At 36.5% G+C, this 22869-nt stretch overlaps 1 protein-coding gene across 50 annotated transcripts in view; it reads left to right on the top strand.

Annotated features, from left to right (window-relative positions):
- The window catches only part of GTDC1 (glycosyltransferase like domain containing 1), a 376627-nt gene that overhangs the window by 310989 nt on the left and 42769 nt on the right, over nucleotides 1–22869 (top strand). For all 50 annotated transcript variants that reach the window (XM_077956033.1, XM_077956021.1, XM_077956001.1 and 47 more), the window contains 1 exon segment: nucleotides 4356–4709. In XM_077956033.1, coding sequence (XP_077812159.1) covers nucleotides 4356–4709 — 354 coding nt within the window.

The following is a 22869-nucleotide window of genomic DNA, read 5'->3' as shown; positions in this document are numbered from 1 at the left end:
GTGACTATTATTAAGCAAACTGCTTGTTAGTATTATGCCTATTTGATCTTGGTATTGATGTGAAGTAATTGACCATAGAGCTACATTTAGTAAAGCTGAAATAAAGTTTTTTTTATTTCTATTATGGCAATAAATTGTTTATATTAAACATGTCTATGAAAATATGAGTTTCATGGCACAGAGAATCGGAATAGATTGTGTGGGATGGTGGATGTGGTTGGTTTTGTTTTGTTTTTAGAATTATTAATACAGTTGTTCAGCCAAGACTAGGTTTATTGTAACAAAGTAGTACAAAAATGTTTCAGAGTCTGCCTTCATTCTTACCACAAAGTGTATGAAAACTAAAGTGTTTTTAACTTTCCCCAACTAAAGGAAGTATCCTGCTAGATTTGGCTAATTGCCTAAGTACTTCTTTTGGTGACAATTACTATAATGAATAGATTATAAGAAAAATATGAAAATATACTATAAACAAGGAAAACCTAGCTTGTAACTACCTTCTTTCAAGTACCAGATTGTTATCTATATTATTTATTGGTAGGTTGTCCAGTTCTATTATTAAGTTTCCCTAGCTGTAGCATTTCCATAGGGAATTGATTCCATGAGCTAATAAATTACACCATCAGGGAGTTTTTCTTGAAATTGAGCTTAAATTTTCCCATTCTTAATTTCATCTCGTTGCTCCTAGTTACATCCCCTTGTACCAAGCTAAATAATTATTCTTTTTCCTTGGAGACTCTTATTATGTACCCTTCTGGTTGTCACTTAACCAGGCTATTCATAGTTAGCTCCTTTAATCTGTCCTCATAAATCATTTTTTCCATTGCCTTGATTATTATTATTGCTCTTCTAAACACTCTCTAATTTTCAAACATATACAGTTCTCAGGTGCCCCAGATGACATCAGCATTTGCACAGGGTTCTATCCTGACAGACTTAGTATCTTCCTTCCCTGTGCAACAAGATCCAGAACTAAATGGCATCAGTTCACTGAATCAAATCAGCTCTTGCTCATCTTGTCCAATTCAGGATGGTCTAAATGGTGTTTTTTATGTGCCCTAATTGCATTCAAGGTTTATTTTGATTGTTTTCAATTTCATGAGATTTGTAAACTGTTTTGGTTACTGCCCCTATTTGTATTCTGCATCTTTCCATGTCCCTATTCACTACCACCTATCAAGTCAGTCATCTGCAACCTGTCTTAACATGAGATTCTATTCATCCTTGAGAACATTTAGGGAATGTTCTCGCAGGCCTCGCACCTTGCCCACAGCTAAATTCCTTGTCAGTTACCAATTGCTGTTGTTTACAACCCTTTAGCCAATCTCCCATCTCTTTTAATTTGCAATTTTGCTCGCATGCTGGCCAATATAAATGAATTTTATGAGTAAGATGGGTCATGATACTGTTTCCTAAAATGAAGATATGTTGTTTGAATCCCATTGATTTTTTTTTTTCTTTTTTTCTTTTTTTCTTTTTTTTTTTTTTTTTTTTTTGGTGAATCCTTCATAAGCTGAGCTTGTGATTCTGTTACAATCCTTATTAAGCTTGCCTGGCACTCTTTATCTGACATAAATAAATAGGTTACTTCACTTGCTTTATTGTTTTCCAGATATGTGCAGATGTTCCTTCTCTTACCATTTGTTCCATTTCTTTAGGAGAATTGAAGATAGTGTCATAGTCATTCTATTTTTTTACCTTTTCTGGTGATCAGTGGCAATTTTTTATTGCTGTGTTTTAGTTTCTAGAATCTCTTTAGTATTTTGAGTTTGTTTCAGGAAGAAGTTGATTGGTTCCCACAGTAATTCGGGGCCTATGCGGTTTGAAACTATAATCTATAAATGCCCAGGTTTCTTTCCATTTTAAATCAAGGACTAAATTTACTATTTTATTAGGGCATATTTAAGGATTTAGTACCATTCTTTGTGTTTTGTCTTTCTATATACAATCATCTAGTTATTACTTGAGGAGTTCTTATGTATTTGTTTGAGTTTCCTCAAGGTATTTGAAATTAGAATAGAAATTTAAATATCTTTATGAAACAAACATAGAAGCCCCCAAAACAAGCTTTCTGGTTCTGGAATGTACGTAGTGTCCTACAGCGAAAGACTTTGTTTCTAGCTCCTGTGGCTCCTCCGTTGTTTCTTAGTGTTGCCTATCAGCCCTTGCTTTCAGCCCTTTTTAACGCCCTCTCCCTGTCTCCACGGTGACTGTCCTGAGGCCTCAGTGAGTTTCTGAAAGCCCATCTCCACCTTTGTTCACCTCACTGAAATAGATGAACTGACCTAATGCTTTAATGAGGCAACTCCTTAGGTTCTATACTTGCCACCTAAAGCTGTTTTGTTTTTTCAGCTTCATTTTTCTCTTCTTCCCTCAGCTTTGCAAGAAAGCTAGGTTCACTATCTTTACAAGACTCTGCTTTTCACCCACACCATGATCACACGTGTTATAATGTTTTTCTCCTCCCATCTTATAAGATCTTTCTGTTTCTTCAGGATCCTGCTTCCTTCCCTAGCAAGTATTCCTAAGTGAATAACACTGTGCCCATGTGCCTCATTTTTAAAGTCCAACCTTACCTTCTCCTCCCTTCTCTCTACCTCCTTTTTGCTCTGCCTCTTTTGTTTGTTTGTTTGTTTTTTGTTGTTGTTGTTGAGACAGAGTCTTGCTCTGTCACCCAGGCTGGAGTACAGTGGTGCGATCTCGGCTCACTGCAAACTCCGCCTCCCGTGTTCATGCCATTCTGCTGTCTCAGCCTCCCCAGCAGCTGGGACTACAGGCGCACGCTGCCACACCTGGCTAGTTTTTTTTGTATTTTTAGTGGAGACGGGGTTTCACCGTGTTACCCAGGATGATCTCGATCTCCTCACCTCGTGATCTGCCCACCTCGGCCTCCCAAAGTGCTGGGATTACAGGCGTGAGCCATGGCGCCCGGCCTGCCTCTCTTTCATACACAAACCCTAGCCTCCTGCAGTCTGATTTCTGCCCACACCATTCTTCAAGGTGCACCATCTTTCAGCCAGAGCAGAGAGTAGCCTGTCGGAGTAGCCAGTGACCTATGACGTGACAAGGCCAAAAGCTTCTTCTTTCTGCTCTGTAGCACCTCTGCAGTGTTTTATGCCCCATTTTACACACTCTTTGAGGGTTCTTGATTCATTTCAGTAATGTAATATTACTCTCTTGGATTCTCTTTCTACTCTTTCAGATGTTCCCTTTTGCTTTTTCCGTGCTTTTTCTTTTTCACCTACCTCCGAAACCCATTTCTTCTCCTACACAACAATTCAGGGAAGGGGCCAAGTTTCCGGATGGGGCTCAGGAACTCTGAAAAAGCACTTGGTAGTCTGGCCTAGTCTACCCCTCTAGACCTTACATCCAGACCTGCATCCCAGTCTCTTTGGGTTGCATGTTATTTCCTAAGGAGTTGTATTTCTTCACTCCTTTTTCCTTTGATCACATGTTCTTTGACTCTAGAGCTTCCCTGACTCTGTCTTGCAAAATCCTTTACCTAAAACCTTTAAGCCTTTACTGAGCCCCAAATCAGCCTTAATCTCTTCTTCCCCTCCATTTAAAAAAAAACGGAATGGCCATTGCATGTATAGTATGTTCCAAGGTAGGTTAGTTGGCTGTTCATGTGTCTGTCTCCCACTCTGCTGTAAGCACTAATGGTCTGCTTTCCAATAGACGGTGAGCTCCTTGAGGATAGCCCCTCTATCAGTATATGTGGCTTACAGGATTTAAGCTATACTTTTTTAAGGTTTCGTTTTATTTTGATTCTCTATCAATAAGTAACAGATACTGAACTCTGTGTGATAAAGTGTCATGGAAAGATAGGAGAGAAATGATAATAAAAAAGATATTAAAATATACTTCAGGAAACATTAGCCAAGTCAATTTAATATATATTCAGGTGCCCAGGAATACAGAACAGTCATGAGCAGAAATGACCAGTGTTAATCAAGGCAGTTTCAAACATTTTTGTAGGTTAATGAACAAGTATGGCCTGAAAATAAGCACTGGGCCATGTAGTGATTGGAAAACACAAAATGGAAATCCAGAAGGATGAGTGAGGGAAGAGTGATAAACCATCCCTCTAATGTTATGTTTCATGGTATGTGCAGTGCAAGTTTTATAGCCATAGAAACTCTTTGGAAACCATTCAAAGACAGCCCAGTCCAATTTCAAACTTTTGAACTTCTCTTAGTGGCTACTACTTTTTGCACTTTTTCTGGAATTTTTGTATAACATCTTTATTTTTTCTCAGTTTTATATATAATCATTATGTCCTTACAGGAAGGTAAAGGACAAATTTTACATATTTTTTGCCACTAAAAGTATATTGCATTCTTTTTTTGTAACAGATTCATGCCCAAGCACAAAACAACCCATTTAAAGAAGATGCTCAGCCTTAAAGGAAATGGCGGTACGGTTCTGTCCATGGCCCTTCCTTTTCAGCCGGAGCAGAGAGATTCGGAGGGTTTATTGAAGAATTCTAATTCAGAGTGTGATGCACACTGTGGCCTTGATACTGCACGACGAGAATACTTGGGTAACTCATTAAGACAGGAGTCAGACTTGAAAAAGTCCACCTCACCAGAGAATTCAAGCTCTCATCGTGGTGAAAATAAACAAAATCTGACTGTTAATCCCTGTGCCACTTTGGGTGGAGATGCTAATCAGCAAAGACTGCTGCACATTGTCTGGCCTCACAGGTGGTAAGTCAAGGCATGCCAATTTAGTAAGAGTTGTAGAACTGGTGAAAGAAAATATATTCTGTTGATTGACATAATAATTTGCTGTCCTTACTGCTTTAGAAAAAGATTATTTTAATGTGGTGGTATTACTCATGATCTGCCAAGGTGGTACTACTAAATATCTTCACATTGATGGTCATGCGCTTAGATTAAATTTGAATTACAGATAACGATTTGCAGTGATCTGCTCAACTAACAGTAGTGGGTAGGCACTTCTAGCATATCAAGTCTTGTTCAAAAAGTTTCAAAATATAAGAATCAGATTCCATTTTATGCACACGCACACACACAGTTATCACAAAACTCTTTCATATATATACACTGATAAAGCAATATTAATATTAAAGCTAGAATAATTTCCATTATTTACTACTTTGGCCAGTTTCAACAAGGTGGCTTCATTTTACTTGTCGTAATATGTATATCAGTACATTTCAAACCATTCCCTTCACTCAGATGCCTCTGTATTGTGCTAAGCAAAATACTTTCTAGCCGAGTCCTTTCTAAACAGAGGAAAATCAACTGCAGCATGTAATCTCACCAAATATAAACTCAAACTTAACCCTGCCTCCTATAAATTAGGATTTAAAGAGGTAAAATGTCCTGATAATCTTCTGGTATTAGGCATGAACATTTTAATCTAGTTTTTATTCCTCCCAGTTAGTTTAATCTGCGTGTGGCCTGATTAGAGTTCACTTCCCTCACAGATTATGGTCTCTTTATTGCAGAGATGCTAGGCTGATCATTAGGTCCGATTTTCTGAGAGCAACCGTTTGCAGGTGAAGTAATAAGCACACCGCACCGGCCGGGCAAAGCGCCTTTGCCGAGGATTTGCCTTCCAGCACATTAAAACTCTAGAAGCTCTCCCAGTTGATCTGCAGCATCTGGTACCTAAAGGGATTTTCATCTTTGATTCTAAATGTATGAACGTAAAATGTAGGGATTGAAAGTTGATGTGTAATGTGTGTTTGAATTTGTTTGTGCAACTTCACACGTCCAGCATAGCCTTTCTAAGGTAGTAACAGGTATATTTAAATCATATTTTACTTCGATTGTGACAGAGTTCAATATTCTTTGATGTGATTTTAAAATGCACTGGGTCTAGATGAGATTAACCTGTTTCAAGGTAAAATAGATGTCATCATTTACTCCCTTCTGAAAAGCTTTTTCTTTTATTGCATTAACCTTTGGTTGTCTCTGAAGTACTCTTTATTGCAAGAAAATCAGTTCTAAAAGTTGGTTCCAGGTTATCATGAAAATGTTAAATTAAATAATTTCTAGTCTGCTTTTACAAAACAGAAATATGGAGGACAGAGTGAAAACCATGTTATTCAATACTTTGCACAAAATAAGACAGAGCTATGTTAATAAAATTAACAATATTAAATTGAATAATTCCCTCTCTTCCTTTGTATATTTTTGCTTTAATTTAATTTAATTGCCTAAAGTTAGTTGCTTAAAGAGATGCAGCATTATGTTTGTGCACATTCTTATTGTTAAAGCTAAATTATTTTTAATTTGGAGAAGAGGGAAAAAAGCCGCATCAGCAAGAGTAAATGCCAAAATATAAAAGTAACACATTCATCCTTACGGGTAATATAGTAGAACATTGGAAACTTGGAGGTTGCCAGACACATAGCTAACATTAGGGCTAATTTTGAAAATCTAGCGTGCAGTCAATTTTACTGATGCCTGGGGACATACAAGGTAGAAGCTGACAAGAGAACTAATTTTGTTTGGGTTATTTACTGCTATGCATCATCCGCAGGTTCCCGCCTGACACACAGCTATATGAAGGGGGATATTATCACACACTAAAAATTTATGTTGACATTCGATATTTGTTCAATATGTCAGCAGTATTACTTTCATAATCAAAAGAGTAAGAAAAAGAGAAAAGAAAAGCACTTTATGCTCATATAGATATATCTTTTTAATAACAGTCTATAAGGTTAATATAGTTTACCTTTGAGAGTATACAATGAAAACAAGCAGGGTTAGGAGGGGAAATGACAGAAAGCATCAACCCGAGCTGTTTGTTTGCCATTACCTAAGCGAGCCATGTCAGCTCTCTGGCCCGCGTCTGATAGCTATTTGTTGTACAGAGAGCACAGCATAAAAAAAATATCAAACTCTTAATACTATTGTGTGCCCATAACCATCTGTCACTGCTAGCCTGGAGATGAGAGGAAGATTACGAGGAATAAACACTGAGCCGCCGAGCATTGGTAAAGCCTTCGGGCAAAAAACTCTTGTGGGGACATCAAAGACATTCTAATTCCGAGGCAGTCAAGGATTACAGTGTGTAACCTGTGCTGACAACAGATAAATGACTGGCAATATTGTGCCAGAGCTGTTGGGTCCTGCATGGAGTACTGATGATGATGATGATGATGTTATCTTGCAGAATGGACTCTGCTGGGATAATTTTATGATAAAACACTTTTTTCAAATGCCACTGGGTCTAGGCAGACATTTACTAGCTACAGGGGTAGCAATCAGTTTCTTCAAAATTTACTGTTCTAAGCCCATTAGAGTTCCATCGCAGCAAGACTCTTCAATGAAAATCTAAAACGCCTATATTTTCTTTAGGAGGATTTATGCAAATGTTGTGAGCTGAACTCCTACCCTTTAGTGGTAGATGCTTTATCATCTGATTTATGTAAATTTGCTCATAAAAATACAGTTTATTTTTAATTGGTGAATATGAATTAGAAAATTAAGATTCTGGTTCAGCATTCATCAAATATCCCCAGCTACAAGCACACATTTCTTTAGACCCCTGATTGTATGGGTGGAAATGATATAATTGACCAGTCAATATGAATGGTATTCAGAAGGAAACTATGGTTTCTACTACAAATGACCAGGGATGTGTTTCTTATTCAACCCCCTTAGTTTGAGCCTCCCCCATCCTTGTACTTCACATATTCTTGTCAGTATTTCGAGCTGCCTTAACTCCCTGCTTGAAAAGGGGAGTTTTCTTTACAGTAGCCTGCAGGAAGCTCTTTAGAAGCAGGAAGTCTTGCATTTTCACCTTGGCCATGTATCTTTACCAGAGAAAATGCATTGATGACTGTTTCCATGTAAACCTAAAGGAGAAAGGAACACTGGAGAGGGCAGTTGGATTCTTAGATCTTGTCATTACCTTGCCTAACGAAAGAGAAATAAAACCCTCCTCTTTATCATAAAAAAATATGCCCATGAAATCATGCAGTTGCAGTAGCCAACTCTAAAAATGAAGTGATGCTGACCTCATTGTGTTAGTTCCACACTGGGATCATGAATGGTCTAAAATATAGTGTCAGCCTCTAACATATCTCATACTAAGTCAACCAAATGTAGAGCCTACTTGCTAGAATATGTATCAAAATCAAAAGTGACATTTTCTAGAAGACACATTCTGGCTTTAAATCTGTGTTAAAATGTCTGTGCATGAGAACAGGCCCTTAAATGCAATGCTTGCCCCTCTCCTCATTCTTTCTCAAACTGAGCTTGTCAAGGATTATAGTGTGCAACATCTGCTGACAGTAGATAAATAACTGACAGTATTTTAGCAGAGTTGCTGGGTTCTCTGCAGAGTAATTTGTTTTCTCCTTTCTACTCAGTCCTTAATGTTTTATTATAAACATCTATAGCAAGGCATGGTTAATAGAAATGACTTATAGAGAAAGACCTGTAAAAAACAGGCTGCAATTGGCACTGCTTTTTTTAAAAAAAAAAACTATTTTCTTTCCAAATATTATACAAATATTGTAATATTAATCCACGTTCCAGCCTTTAAGCATTCTCTAATAGTTATTATGATGGGCATAAAAGACACACTGCTGGAAGGACCAAAAAAAAAAAGTTTAGACTATATTGAAAGATCACTCTCTCAAGGCCACAGGTCTCAAACTCTTTGGTCTCAAGACCCCTACATACTCTTAAAAATTACTGGGATACCAAAGAGCTCTTGTTTGTTGGGATTATACCTATTAACATTTACTGTATTAGAAATTAAAACTGAGGAAAAAGTTTTAAAATCTACATTAGAGTGTTTTAAAATAGCAATAAATAACCAAATATATGTTAACATAAATAATGTATTTTTATGAAAATTAACTGTATTTTCCAAAAAAAAAAAATCAGTGAGAACAGCAACATTACATTTTTAAAAATCTATGTCTGTCTAAATAGAAAATATTTGAATTCTTATAACTGCTTAAGTGTTTAATTTGTTGCAATATCTTCTTTTGGTAGAAGTTTATGAAGAAATTCTGCCTCACAAAGAAATATAGCTGGAAAAGTTGAGTGTTTAATGATTTCTTCAGATTACTGTAGATATTCTTCTTTGATACTATACCAAAACTTGACAAGTAGGAGTTCTTTAAAGATTTGCTGCAATATGGAATATGAAACCACATAAATGATTTCTTCATGCTCCATTGCATGCAGTTTGAATGGATTTTGTGGCATCATGCATTGGTTATTTGGGAAATATAGGTTCACCAAATTGAAGATCTTCTAAATGCTGACGCAATTCATTATACAATTTCAAAAAATCATATTTGTTAATATCACCATTGATCTCTTAAAGAGACATTTTTGAGTAATGGGAAGCTGTCAAGCTAAGAGTGTGAGTGCAATTTTTTCAAAATTCTAATGTTCCCTTAAAAGCTTAAATTTATCATTGCAACAAGTATTATCACTTGTTTTTCCTTGAGTGACAAGTTCACACGGTTCATGTTTGAGAAAATGTCTACCAAATAGCAAAGTCTGATTAACTGTGGTTTGTCTATCAGTTGTTCTTTGAAATAAAGTCACTATTTCATGAAAAGACAACTAGTTTAGCCCACAACTCAAACAAGCATACAAATACTTTTCCTCAGGACAACTATTGTATCTTGGTATGCATGTGTGTTCCTCATTTTATTACATAGAATATTAAAAAATATCAAAGGGATGAACTTTAATAAAATTAATAAATTTTACTGCTTCTACAAGGACATGCTTAAGTAAAACAGACTTGTTTGTGCCATTGCCTTGAATTGTGCTAAGACACCAGCAGCTTTATTCACCAGTGTTTTTCACTATGAGGGCCTATGTCAACACAGAGAAAAAGGCAAATTACATCTTTAGTATCCTTATGAAAATGGTTTTACTTTGCAGCCTCCTTGAAAAAGTCTTGAATACACCCAAGAATTCAGACTACCCTTTGAAAACCACTGTCAAATGGAATCGATGTGATGTATGTAAATATGGCTGCCACCAGCCATTGGAATTGCCTAATTTTTTGTTCTCATAGACTAAATTTTTTTCCCCTGAATATTAACATATTATATTTTTTTGGTTTAAAACTTGACAGTGAACAAGGGTTTATCTTATAAAAGTCAACTCTCTCAGACCAAACACAATTTGCCTCAATGTGGGCTAAGTAGCTAGGAAACCCTAGGATACAGATCTATGATATAAGAAATTCTACTCTGATCATTAAACCTCTGTGATTGGCCCATAATTGGATGCATTCTTGTTAATAAAAATAAGAAGTGGGCCATGAGGCATGTTAAAAAGTTTGAAATTATTAGAGGAGCTAAGTTCTACCATGAGCTTATCACTTGGGATAAAGGGAAATTATCAAAGCTCTTTGCTTAAAGTAGAATGACTTTTTATGAGCTATATGGTATTTGCAGCATTTTCCATAAAATAATGATAAATCAATTAATGCAAAGTTGATATAAAGAGTATGAAGTCAGAAAGGACAAAGTCCAGTCATTGAGAACGAAAAACAGTTTTGAAACAAACTTAGGTGAGTCACTGAAGTAAAACATGTACCATAATATTGAATGACTTTGACATCTATATTTTTAGAAACTTTGGCAATTTCTAACACAATATATGATTGATATAAAATGGAAAATTATGCTTTATTACTTGGTACTAAAATAAATTGCTCTGTTTCACTCTTTGACTCTCTGAGGTTTAAAAATATAACTTCAGAAACACAATCAATGACTAGTCTTCTGAAAGGATGTGTTTTGGATGATTGAATGATATGCTTTTCAAGCCAGAATAAACTTACCTTGGTTTTCTCATTGCTGAAATAACTTAGAAAAAGTATGGTGAGTAGGCCGTCTTAAATCTTTTAGGCTTTTCTGGTCATTACCTTGTAATAGAATACTTTGGGAAGGACAGAGGATGATGTGGGGTGAAGAATACTTTTGGAAATCAGTCTTCAGGTACCATGCTAGGCTGTGAACAGAAGGGCAAAGTGTTAATTTTTGGACACTAATGTTCTTCATTCTATTTCAATGTTATGTGTAAATCTGTTTTTCTAAGAGAAGAATGATCCTCACAGAATAATGGTTCCGGAAAAGATGTTCACATGCTCTGGCTATCTGCTTTTCAGCACACTCCACCAAAACTTCCTCATACCTGTGAGAAGCCATCTTACGTGTTCTGATCTCTAAAAAAGATGATTCCATAGATGTTTTCCAGTAGTATTCATTTTCACAGTTAAGTAACCCTTGATGTAAGGAATATTTGCTTTATAACTATTTTAAGTAGCTAGTTGTCAGATTGACTAGGAATAATGACCAATAGCTCTTCGAAAGGGATCATCCAACCAGTTCTGTGTTTTTCCATCAATTAGACAGTCAAAGCTCACGTGAAATAATAAGGTTCTAATTATTTATAGTCATTCTCAATTTAGTGATAAGTTTTCTTTAGTTACCTTTTTCATGCCTAGAGTGTTTTGGGGAATTTATTGGTTAGTTTGTTTGTTTGGTTTTTGTCTTTAAAGAATTTTGTCTTTAAAGAGAATGAACTCTGGCATTTAAAAAATGAAAAGCTCTCTAAAGAATTTTACTAGAATTTTTGGGAAAAACTATAATCAAATATCTCGCTAAAATTACCATGTGCTATATGACTTACAGTTTTATTTTATCCTCTAACATAGCACTATTAGATTAATCTATGGGAATCTATTTCAGGATTTTGAATTAGTGGTAAGAAAATAGATACTAAGAAATCCATGGCGAAAGAAAGAGCCTCACCAGAATCCCATTTATAATTTCCAAAATTCCATATTTGGTGCCTTGCTGACTATTTTCCAAATCATTGAACATATGGAAAATAAGTACAGATTCAACATTTAGTTTCTCATTGCCTCTTGGATTGTTTTTAACATTTTAACACACCATGTCAGCATAAGGACAGTCACTATCTTGGTATTGTTATAATACCAATAGCAGTCACTATCCTGGTATTGCTATAATAGAATATCATAAACTAAAGCTCTTGTTACCGTTTTCCTGCCCAACAAGGTTAAAAAGTTCACTAAGCGTGATTCATTTTGTAAACATACTAATTGTTGCAAAAGACACTGTTTCATTATGGTATGCTTATGACAGTCATCTTCAACTGCTCAAGACCCACATTTGCCTAAGGATCCTCTGTCACCATTCTTTTGATCAAATTCTTACACCAGACTTCACTTAACATCATAGTCAGGGGTGGGTGAGTTGGGAAGTACATAGCTAGATGATATGGATGGATGGATGGATGGATGGATGGATGGATGGATGGATGGATGGATGGATGGATGGACGGATGGATGGACGGATGGATGGATGGATGGATGGACAGATAGGTGGACAGGTGGATTGGCAGATAGATCATCTGTTTCTTTGCTATATATTTTTATGTTATATACGTGATTGTGTGTGAATTTAAATATATTTCTCCTTTCCGGTCACTAAGACTTTTTCCACTCCGTCCCAGTAGACCTAACTTCTCTTTAATTAGCCTACTCTTTTCTACTTTTTTTTTTTTTTTGAGACTAATATTCCTCCTGTTTCTCTTAATGTGTGGTGTTACCTGCCTTTCCCTGATGGTAGTCATCATTATATTTCTCTAGTGATGCCTTGTAATCCTCTGCCTTCCTCAGACATCTTCCCTGATTTAAATTCCAGTGGTGTGTTGATCCCCCTGACTGTGGATGTCCATGCGCCAAAGGCACTGTGCAGTCCAGTGTACCACATAAACATGTAACAGAACTTTGCACTTTCCACATGCCTCCTAGCCCTACTCATTTCATGTTTTTAATAGTGGCATTTGTTTTAGGTTCTAAAGTTTTTCAGGATAGAGACAGAAACTTTTTTTTTGTTTAGGGGGAATGTTTTCCATGGCATCTAACCAGAGTGCCTGGCAATTAGGGGTACTTAGTCGATGTTACTTAATGTTAATGAATTATAGGGTTACTGTTTGGTAATTGATAATCACCCACTCAGTAAGTCCAGTTGAGGTTCTATCTCTCTTTCTGGGAAGAATTCAGTTTATCAAATGACAGATAGACATGGTCATGTGATCAGCATTGCTTTTACAAAGCCTATGGTTTCTTGGTTTGTTTTCTTTTATGAAATGCCTTTATAGGCATTGCAAATACAAATCCTTCAAGATTTTGTTAAAATAGAATAATGCTTTTTAACAGAAGAGTAGTAATGTTTGGGAGGAAAAGCTCAAACTGGTTAAAACCAAAGTAATTTCTAAGTTATTATGGAACAATAAATCCAGAAGTGAAGATCCCTGTAGATTATTTTTTAACCTACCCTCCACCATAATCCAGATGTTAAGTCATTTTGAAACAATCCATTGAAATCGCTTTTTAAACTCTTATGTGAAATCCTAAGTGAATGAGCTCCAGTAGCTTTTCTAGCTTACCCAGGAAGGTTTTCATTTATTTATTTATTTTTTGCTCAGTCAATCATACCAAAAAATTCCAAGGTAGCACAGCAATAACTATTACAAATTATGTAAGCTTTCCCCCCCCCCATCATCTTTATTGGCTATGCAACTAATTAGCTATTTCAGCATTATTTGGCCTAGCATCATTTGTTGGTTAAACAAAAGAAGGTGAAAATTCAGAAACAGAGAAATGAAATGTTTAAGGTTTGTTCTTACTAAGACGTATATTCATAGTCCCTATGTCCTGTTGAAGGAAATAATTTATCATGATCTTCGTCAAAAGCATTTCTGTCTTTGCTGTCCTTTTTTATTAATTTAGATATGTTTCTGAGATGAGAATTGATGTTACTTCTAATTATGGTTACATGTAGTTAATTTCCTTCTTTTTTCTTAAGCTTGGTGTGAAAGGCAGTTTCCTCTAAAAGAGGCGGTGGGGAGCTGGTTACAGGGAGGGAAGAATACTGATAGAGCTGATCTTCCTGTTGCCTTAGCAACAGATTTATTTATTAGGGGTTGAAATGACATGAGTTAATATACCACATACCTGCTGATCGGCAAACTCCCCTATTTCAGCTGCAGTTGACAATTAAGTCCTGGACAGCTACAGCCAGGGGTTAATGTTCCTCATTAGGAGAACTAGGTCATTACTGGGAAATCAAGGCACTTAAGGCAGCATGGGTAAAATGCAAAATTCAGCATCTAGATGAGTGAGGCTTTTTTATGTTAATTAACCTTATTTTCCTAGGTTTAAAAAAAATCTTATATGCACATGACAGTGGATCAATTAATTGAAAAAAGAGCTAGTTTACTTTACTCTCTGAGTTGTCTTCATTTCCTTTGCAAGGATTTCATTATTTTATGGAAAATTCTTATGTCTATATGATGAGTAAAAAGGGTATTAAAATTAAGAAGGGAATCATCATGGAAATCAGCTTTACCACAAGGGAATGAGCAAATAAAAGCCTTGGAAATGAAAATAAATAAGCTTTGCTAATACCTCACCTAAGGAGCAGAATATAAGCCCATCAGAGCTGAGAGACATTTAGAGGTACTTCTTTGCTTCTTTATTAAGCAGTTACATAGTTATTTGACCTTCAGAAACTGAAACTTTGGAAAAGTGATTCCAAGTGATTTGTAAACATTCTATTTGCAGAAAGCTGTATAGCAGTTTAACAAACAATAACTTTCCAGTTCATAATTGGCTTTTAAAAATACCAATAAAATTAGATACATTCATTGAAAGTTTTTATTAAAATGTCTGAGTGGGTGCTTTTTTTCACTTGATAAGTTCATAAATAATGTATCAAGCCCCTTCTGAAAGCTTTGTTTTCTTACTTCTTTAAAGAGCCTTTATGTTGAAAGGGGGGTATTTACAGAGTAGAAAAAGATTTATTGCCCAGAATCCTGTTTTATCTTCATTACTGTACTGCCTCCATTGAAACCACTTCTTACCAGTTTTTTCACTTGTGGTAACTTTGTAAACATGAACAAAAGCAAAAAGGTGCTCTTACGATCTTCATCCCCTAAAATACTATGTCTCTTCAACTGAAAAACTAAATCATTAAAATTTTCCTTCCTCCACCCACATGCTATATAAACTGTTCTTATTCATGTAAAATTAATCGATTGACCCCAGAGACTTAGTATGGAACTCTTGACATTTCTTTCCCCACCAAAAGAAATGTGCAATTCTCCTTTAACCGATTTGCTCTCTGTGGTTCAGTATATATGTTTGCAACCCCCAAAATTCATTGTCCTGTTATATAAGTGAAACCAGGCCCTCTGATACTTCTTTAGAAAATGCAACTCTAGTAAACCTCTGTTAGTGTCATGTATATTGCAACTTATCCTCAGACTTGGCAGAAAATTACTGTATTAGGTGGCACCACTCACCTTCTTAGAGAAGCATTTGTTTCCAGTCTAAAATTAGACATGAGACTTATGCAACTGCCCCTCTTCACCTACCATAGTCAATTCTTGATTTTAACAAGAACACTTTTAATGGAGAAATTGTTTCCCCAATTTGAGAATCGTTGCCCAAGAGCCAGAGTCCTAGCATGAGGAGATATGGAAGAAACTGTTAGCTATCCCCCAAATTTCTTTCTTTTTCTTGGGAATACAGACCACATTTTCCAGCCTCTATTGCCGTTTACTTGGGGTGGCTACATGACTGGTTCTTAGCCAATAAATGTAATAGAAAAAAGTGATGTGGGCCACTTCCAGGCCTGCTCCATAAAAATTTCTCACCCACTTTCTCCCATGTTCTTTCTCCCTCCTCGCTGGACATAGAAAGCAGTTGTTGAAGATGACAGTGTCTCCTTTGGCTTGGAACCTTAAACAGCTGTGTGGAAGACTATTGCCCTTCTGATCTACCCACCTGCCTAGTACTCTTACATGAGCCTTTTACATTTTGTTAATCCATTTAATGCAGTTAACCTACCTTAGTGGATGTGGAAAGCTGCTATTATAATCCAGACAATATAGTGGTGGTTTGACTGGGGTAGTAGCAGTGGCAATCATAAGTGTTCAGGATATATTTTGAATATTTTGGCCTGAGTAAGTGGATAAATGAAGGTGCTATTTACTGAGATGGAGAACACTTGGGGAGATCGATTTTTAAAGTTTGCATTTGGACATATTGTTAGAGATGTTTTAGACACACGTGGAGATTTCAAGTTGGAAGCTGATACTCAAGTCTGTTATTCAGATGAGCAGTCAACACTAAAGATAGAAATTTGGGAGTAATCAGCGTAGATGTGTACAATTCCTTTAAAACAGGTTTAAAATCTATTTTAAGCTTCCTGATTTTAAACATTATATTTCTACTAATTCTGTAGGCAGCAGTTATAGCCTAGTTATAGTTATAGCATAGTAGGTTCTGAGTCTCTATGTAAGTCCTGTCTGTCACAGTTACCAGCCTTGTGCCTTCAGTCAAGTTATCTTCTCTCTAACTTCAGTTTTCTTCTTTATAAGATGGGAATAATGTTAACTACATTACAGAATTGTTCTGAGGATTAAAGAAGATGATATATGTAATTGCGTTAGCACAGTTCCTGGCACAGAGTAAGCACTTACTAAACATTAGCTATTCTTAGTAGTAAATAATATAGAGTACTTCATTAGCTCACATGGGACTCTCACTTATGCCCACTATCTCTTATTGGTTAAAATCAATTTTTTCTTAACTCTCCTAGAAAAAAAGAAAAGAAATAACTAAATAAAGTCATCTTTTTTCATCTTCATTTTCAGCCTACCCAAAACAAGTACATACTGTACAGAAAAATGGAATTAAGCTACAGAGCAAACACTTCTAAGGAGCAGCATCTGCCTTGTAAATGAAGTCTATAAAAGGCTACCAAATGTCCCTTCACATTTTTATGATTGTTAGTTAGAGTATTACTAAACCTGGATGGAATTTTTTTGAGGCTCTTACATCAAGCACCCACACTGTAAATATCACAAATTATTTCCGTTTTTAACAAGATGGCTGCTGTGAGCCTTCGCTGAAGATTTTAGCAGGAGTGATATAGTTTTAAAGATATGCTTTGGTGAAAAGCACTTTCTGCCTGTATAATTGTCATATTTTTAAGCACATTACTGTTTTAAAAACAGCTTTAATGGGGTATAATTTGTATGTCAAAAAATTTACCCATTTTAAATATACAATTCAGTGATTTTTAGTAAATTTACAGAGTTGCACAACTATCCCACAGTCCAGTTTTAGAACATTTCCATCACCTTAGAAGGAATTCTCCTGCCCCATTAGGGTCAAACCCTGTTTTCACCCCTGACCCAGGAAACCACTAATCTACTTCCTCTCACTATAGATTTGCCTTTTCTGAATATTCATGTAAATTGATTCATACAATATGTGGTCTTTTGCGTCTGGTTTCTATCACTTAGTGTTTTTGAGGATCATCCATGTTGTAGCAGGTATCAGTAGTCCTTTCCTTTCTAATGCTGAATAATATTCCATTATATGGGTATAACACCTATTGCTTATTCATTTGTCATATGATGGATATTTGGATTGTTTTCACTTTTTTAGCTCTTAAGAATAATGCTCGGCCGGGCGCGGTGGCTCAAGCCTGTAATCCCAGCACTTTGGGAGGCCAAAACGGGTGGATCACGAGGTCAGGAGATCGAGACCATCCTGGCTAACACAGTGAAACCCCGTCTCTACCAAAAAATACAAAAAACTAGCCGGGTGAGGTGGCGGGCGCCTGTAGTCCCAGCTACTCGGGAGGCTGAGGCAGGAGAATGGCGTGAACCCAGGAGGCGGAGCTTGCAGTGAGCTGAGATCCGGCCACTGCACTCCAGCCTGGGCCAGGCCACAGAGCGAGACTCCGTCTCAAAAAAAAAAAAAAAAAAGAATAATGCTCTTGGTACATTTGCATAGAAGTCTTTATGTGGACATATGTTTTCACTTTGAGGGGTTAGAAACCTAGCAGTGGAATCACTGAGTTATCTGATAAATGTATGTTTAAGTTTTTTAAAAACAGGCAGATCACATTTTAAATACCTAGTAATATTTTCTTAGATTCATTCATTTATTTAAAAATGTTTATTAAGCCACTTCTAAAGCCGGACACAATACTATGTACTAGATATAGTCAACTCTTGATTATCCACCATAATAAAAATTAAATGTAGTCTGGATATTTAAAATCTCCTTGTTATCCATAAACCTAATATAGGGCGTTTTTTTCAAGTGTCTTCAGCATAAAAAGTCAATCTTAATGGGCCTGTTATCCCAAACAAGTATTGAATGGCTGTATGTTAGGGAGCTACCAGAAATTCAAAGATGAAAGGTATAACCTTTAGGAGCCCATAGTACAGGAAGAGAGACGGGTGTATGGCCTCCATATACTTCCAATGTCCTTGCCATTTTCTAAAATAAAACACATCGAAATTCAAACCCCTGCTTTTTTTCCCCTAAACTCTTTTATACTCCTGTTTATGAATGGTACATTTATTCCCTTGCATTCAGCTCCAAATTATTACCTCGTTTGATTCCTCTTCACTTGAACACTATATTTGCTTCCTATGGCTGCTGTAACAAATTAGCACCAACTTGGCAGCCTAAAACAACAGAAATTTGTTCTCTTACAGTTCTGGAGGTCAGAAGTCAGAATTCAGTATCCCTGGGCTGAAATCAAGGTGTTAGCATGGCCTCATTCCTTCCAGAGGCTCAATTTTTGGTGGCTGCCACCAATCAATCTTCAGTTTGTGGCTGCATCACTCCATTCTCTGCCTCCAGTCACATTGCTTTCTCCTCTTTGGTCTGTGTCAAATCTCCCTGTTCTTCCCTCTTATGAGAATACATGCAGTTACATTGAGGGCCCACCCAGATGTTCAAAGATAATCTCCCTGTGTCAGAATGCTTAATTATATCTGCAAAGTCCTTTGGGTTTTTTTTTTTTTTTTTTTTTTTTTTTGCCATGTAATAAGTAATATTCATGAGTTCCAAGGATTAAAATGCAGATGTCTTTTGGGAGGCCATTTTTCAAGCTTGTATAAGCACCATGTGCAATCACTATGAAGTTATTCATTTGTTCGTTCATTCATTTTATACTTTTTGAGTATATATTACCATCAGGAAGTGAATCAAGAACTGAAGATGGAATGATGAGGAAAAATCACACACACAGTCTCTGCTCACTTGGAGTTTACAGTAAATATTAATCAAATAAAAATTTGTCTGTGATAAATGTTACGAAGGAGAAATAGAAAGACAGAATAAGTAACTTTTCACATAAACATTAATATTCCTTATAAATGCTTTGAAAAATACAGAAAAGTTCAAATAAAGAAATTTTTAAAACTCACTGCAGATATCTACCATGCCTAAGTAATTACTATTCTGTTGTTGTTGTCTTTTCATTTTTTTCTTTTTTCCAATTAGGAATTCATGGTGGAAATCATTACTATTCTTGATAAATAATTAACATGTATTTCATTCCATATTTCTGTTTGGAACTTAAACACTATGTTGATTTTTTTAAGTAATTACCCAAGTGATTTTAATATACAAACTTACCCACATATATACCTCTTTCTTTGGTTATTATTCCCTCTTACATATTAGACCTTTTCTTTTGCCCGAAGAACATCCTTAAGAATTGCTTTTAGTGAGGGACTGTTGGTGGCAGTCTCATCTGAAAGTATCTTTTATCTCCCAGTTATTCTTTGAGTATATCTTTGCTGAGTTTATAGCTGTAGGTTGAGACTACAGTCGCTCAGCTTTGTTTTGCTATTGAGAAGTTATTTAATCAGGGTTTTCTCTCTAGCTACCTTAAAGATCTTGTCTTTGTCTTTGGTGTTCTTCACCTTCACTGTGATAATATCTAGAAATCCACTTCTTTTAATCTGACTTGGAATTCGTCAGACTTCTTAAATCTTTTTTTGTTTGTTTGTTTTTGTTTTAAAGAGACACTCTGTCTCCCAGGCTGGAGTGCAGTGGGGCGATCTCAGCTCACTGCAAGCTCTGCCTCCAGGGTTCACGTCATTCTCCCGCCTCAGCCTCCGGAGTAGCTGGGACTACAGGCGCCTGCCACCACACCTGGCTAATTTTTGTATTTTTAGTAGAGTCAGGGTTTCACCAACACGTGCTAGCCAGGATGGTCTCGATCTCCTGACCTCATGATCCACCCGCCTCGGCTTCCCTAAGTGCTGGGATTACAGGCGTGAGCCACCACGCCTGGCCGACTTCTTAAATCTTTAAGTTGGATCTTTCATCCATCCTGGAAAACATTTACCATTATATCTTCAGGTATTTCCTCTGCCTCATTCTCTCCGTTCTCTCCTTTTGGAATCTGGATCTGGATCTTTCTTACTATCATATTTTTAAGCTTTTTTTTTTTCATATTTTCATGTCTTTTTATAATCTGGATTCTAGATAATTTTTTCAGGTTTATCTCTGAGTTTTCTAATCCTCTCTTAAACTATGTTGAACCTGCTTTTAATTGTATCCTTTGACTTTAATGATTTTTTTAAATTTCTCAAATTTCTTTTTGTGACTTTTTCAAAACTCTTCGGTCAGCTTTATTAATAGTGCCTTGCTCTTTACGTAGTTAGTCTCTTATTTCTTTAAACACTTAAAACATACTGCTTTTGTATTCCATGTTTGATAATTTTGGTATCCGAGAGTGTTGTGGGTCTGCTGCCTTGTTTCTCTTTGCTTATGGGGCTTTGTTTCCTGTGTGTTTTATAAATGTTGATCATGAGCCTATATTTTTTGTAATTTTATCATGGGAAATTCTTTGAGACCTGCCTAAATTGTATCTGGATTTCTCCTGAAGGGATGTGTGTTTGCCTCTGTCGGGTGCTTAAGGGAGCTACCAGCCCAATGTGAGATTAGGAAATTACAGGAGAATTTTATTAATCTGTAGCAATAACATCCATCTTCACATCTCTCCCATGCATTCTTTTCTTTCCATCCCATTGATGCCCCATTCTCCTGGTTCCAGTCCTTCTTAATGTAAACCTGAACTACTTAACAGCCTTCTAATTTTCTCTTTTCTGACCTTGGCACCCTCCAATTCATATCTAGGGTAACTATCCCAAACCATTACCTTCTTCATGTCATTTTGTTCAGAGTTCTTCTGTGGCCTTCACTCTCTTTATCAGTGGTCTCAACCCTGGCTGCCCATTAATATGAGAAATTTTTCCCAAATTAAGAATGTCTGCCTGCCTTATACCAATTAAACTAGAACTTCTGAGAGCAGGCTCTTGCATCCTTTTTTAAAAAACATCCTGGACAACTCTACTATGCCGCCAGGATTGAGAACTACTGGTGTGCAGAAGAACTTTTTTTTTTTTTTTACAGGAATTACCGTAATCTATCAGATAAGACCTTGTAGGACAGTGGTGCTTAACCCTGGCTGCACATAGTAAATACCCATGTGCAAACCCCCCACACTGAGAGATTCTGATTCAGTTGGTCCGAGATGAAACCCAGATATTGGTATTTTTAACAGTTCTATAAGATTTGCAAGACACAGGGTTGAGAATAAGGATAATAGATTCAGGGATAATAGATTCACAGGCTTCCAGGAACCAGGCTGGTAGTAGGAGAAGGGGGCGAGGTGGGAACTATGGTAAACTGGAGAGCAACACCACTCCGTAAGGGGCGTGCAGCCCTACTGAAGTTTTACTGATTACGAAACATGACCATCACTTGGCAACTCCTGCTCTGCAGTATAGCCACATCTCACTCTTCTAGTCAAATCTCAAGAGTTCTTGAAAAATATTAGGCTGGGCACGATGGCTCACTCCTGTAATCCCAGCACTTTGGAAGGCTGAGGCAGGCGGATCACGAGGTCAGGAGATCGAGACCATCCTGGCCAACACAATGAAACTCTGTCTCTACTAAAAATACAAAAATTAGCCGGGCGTGGTGGCATGCACCTGTAATCCCAGCTACTCGGGAGGCTGAGGCAGAAGAATCGCTTGAACCCGGGAGTCGGAGGTTGCAGTGAGCCAAGATCGCCACTGCACTCCAGCCTGGCGACAGAATGAGACTGTGTCTCAAAAAAAAAAAAGAAAAACATTCATATATGTGTACGCGTGTGTATATGTGTGTACATACATGTTTATATGCATGTATATGTGTGTGGGTATCTCCAGCCAGGAAGTATGAGGGTATGTTTACCTTTTTCTTCCCCACCTCAGTGCGTTTATTCATGTTCTGCTCCTTACCTGCAATGCCATCCTTCCTCCTCCATGTCTGCCTAATCATCATCATTCTTTAAGGACCACTCATGCTTTCTCTGCCATGACATTTGAGGGCTGGTGATTGGAGGAGATGGGTTTTGGGAAGGGGACTTACCCTCTATGTCCCTTTCTGTCTTATGTAAACCTACCTCCTTGAGTCTCTGTTTATCTTGACTATACTTCTTTGGGAATTAAATAAAACAAAGCTTTATATGGTTAAACTTTTTAGTATTTTAGCTTTATAATTATCACCAGTCAGTTCTATGAATGGATTTATTATATTTTTTAAATTATATTAAATTATATTACATTAAATTTTTTATATAATATAGGAGATAGAGTAGGAACTAGAAAGTCTTAAGTATGTGGATTATTTAGATATGTAAGGATTAAAAACACCAAGATTGACTAAGATAATTATAGTAAATGATGTAAATAAGAGGTAAAGAAAAATAAAACAGAATATCTCGAAATCGGATTTGGGCTGGGGAAAGGTGAATCAGTAGGAATGTCTTAAGTTAAATTATAGTAAAAGCAAGCCACACTCATTCCCTAACCTAAGATATTTTATATACAAGTCATTTATTTCAAAACATATTCAAGTACTATGATCCTAAAAGGGCATCTGAAAGATGAAGGAATTAATATTTTTAATTTAGCATAAGAACCATGGTAAATGAAT

Source organism: Macaca mulatta, chromosome 12 (assembly GCF_049350105.2).
Source record: "Macaca mulatta isolate MMU2019108-1 chromosome 12, T2T-MMU8v2.0, whole genome shotgun sequence".
NCBI classification, from domain to species: domain Eukaryota; kingdom Metazoa; phylum Chordata; class Mammalia; order Primates; family Cercopithecidae; genus Macaca; species Macaca mulatta.
Note: the sequence above shows the minus strand (reverse complement) of the source record. Positions and strands in the feature narration are given on the sequence as shown.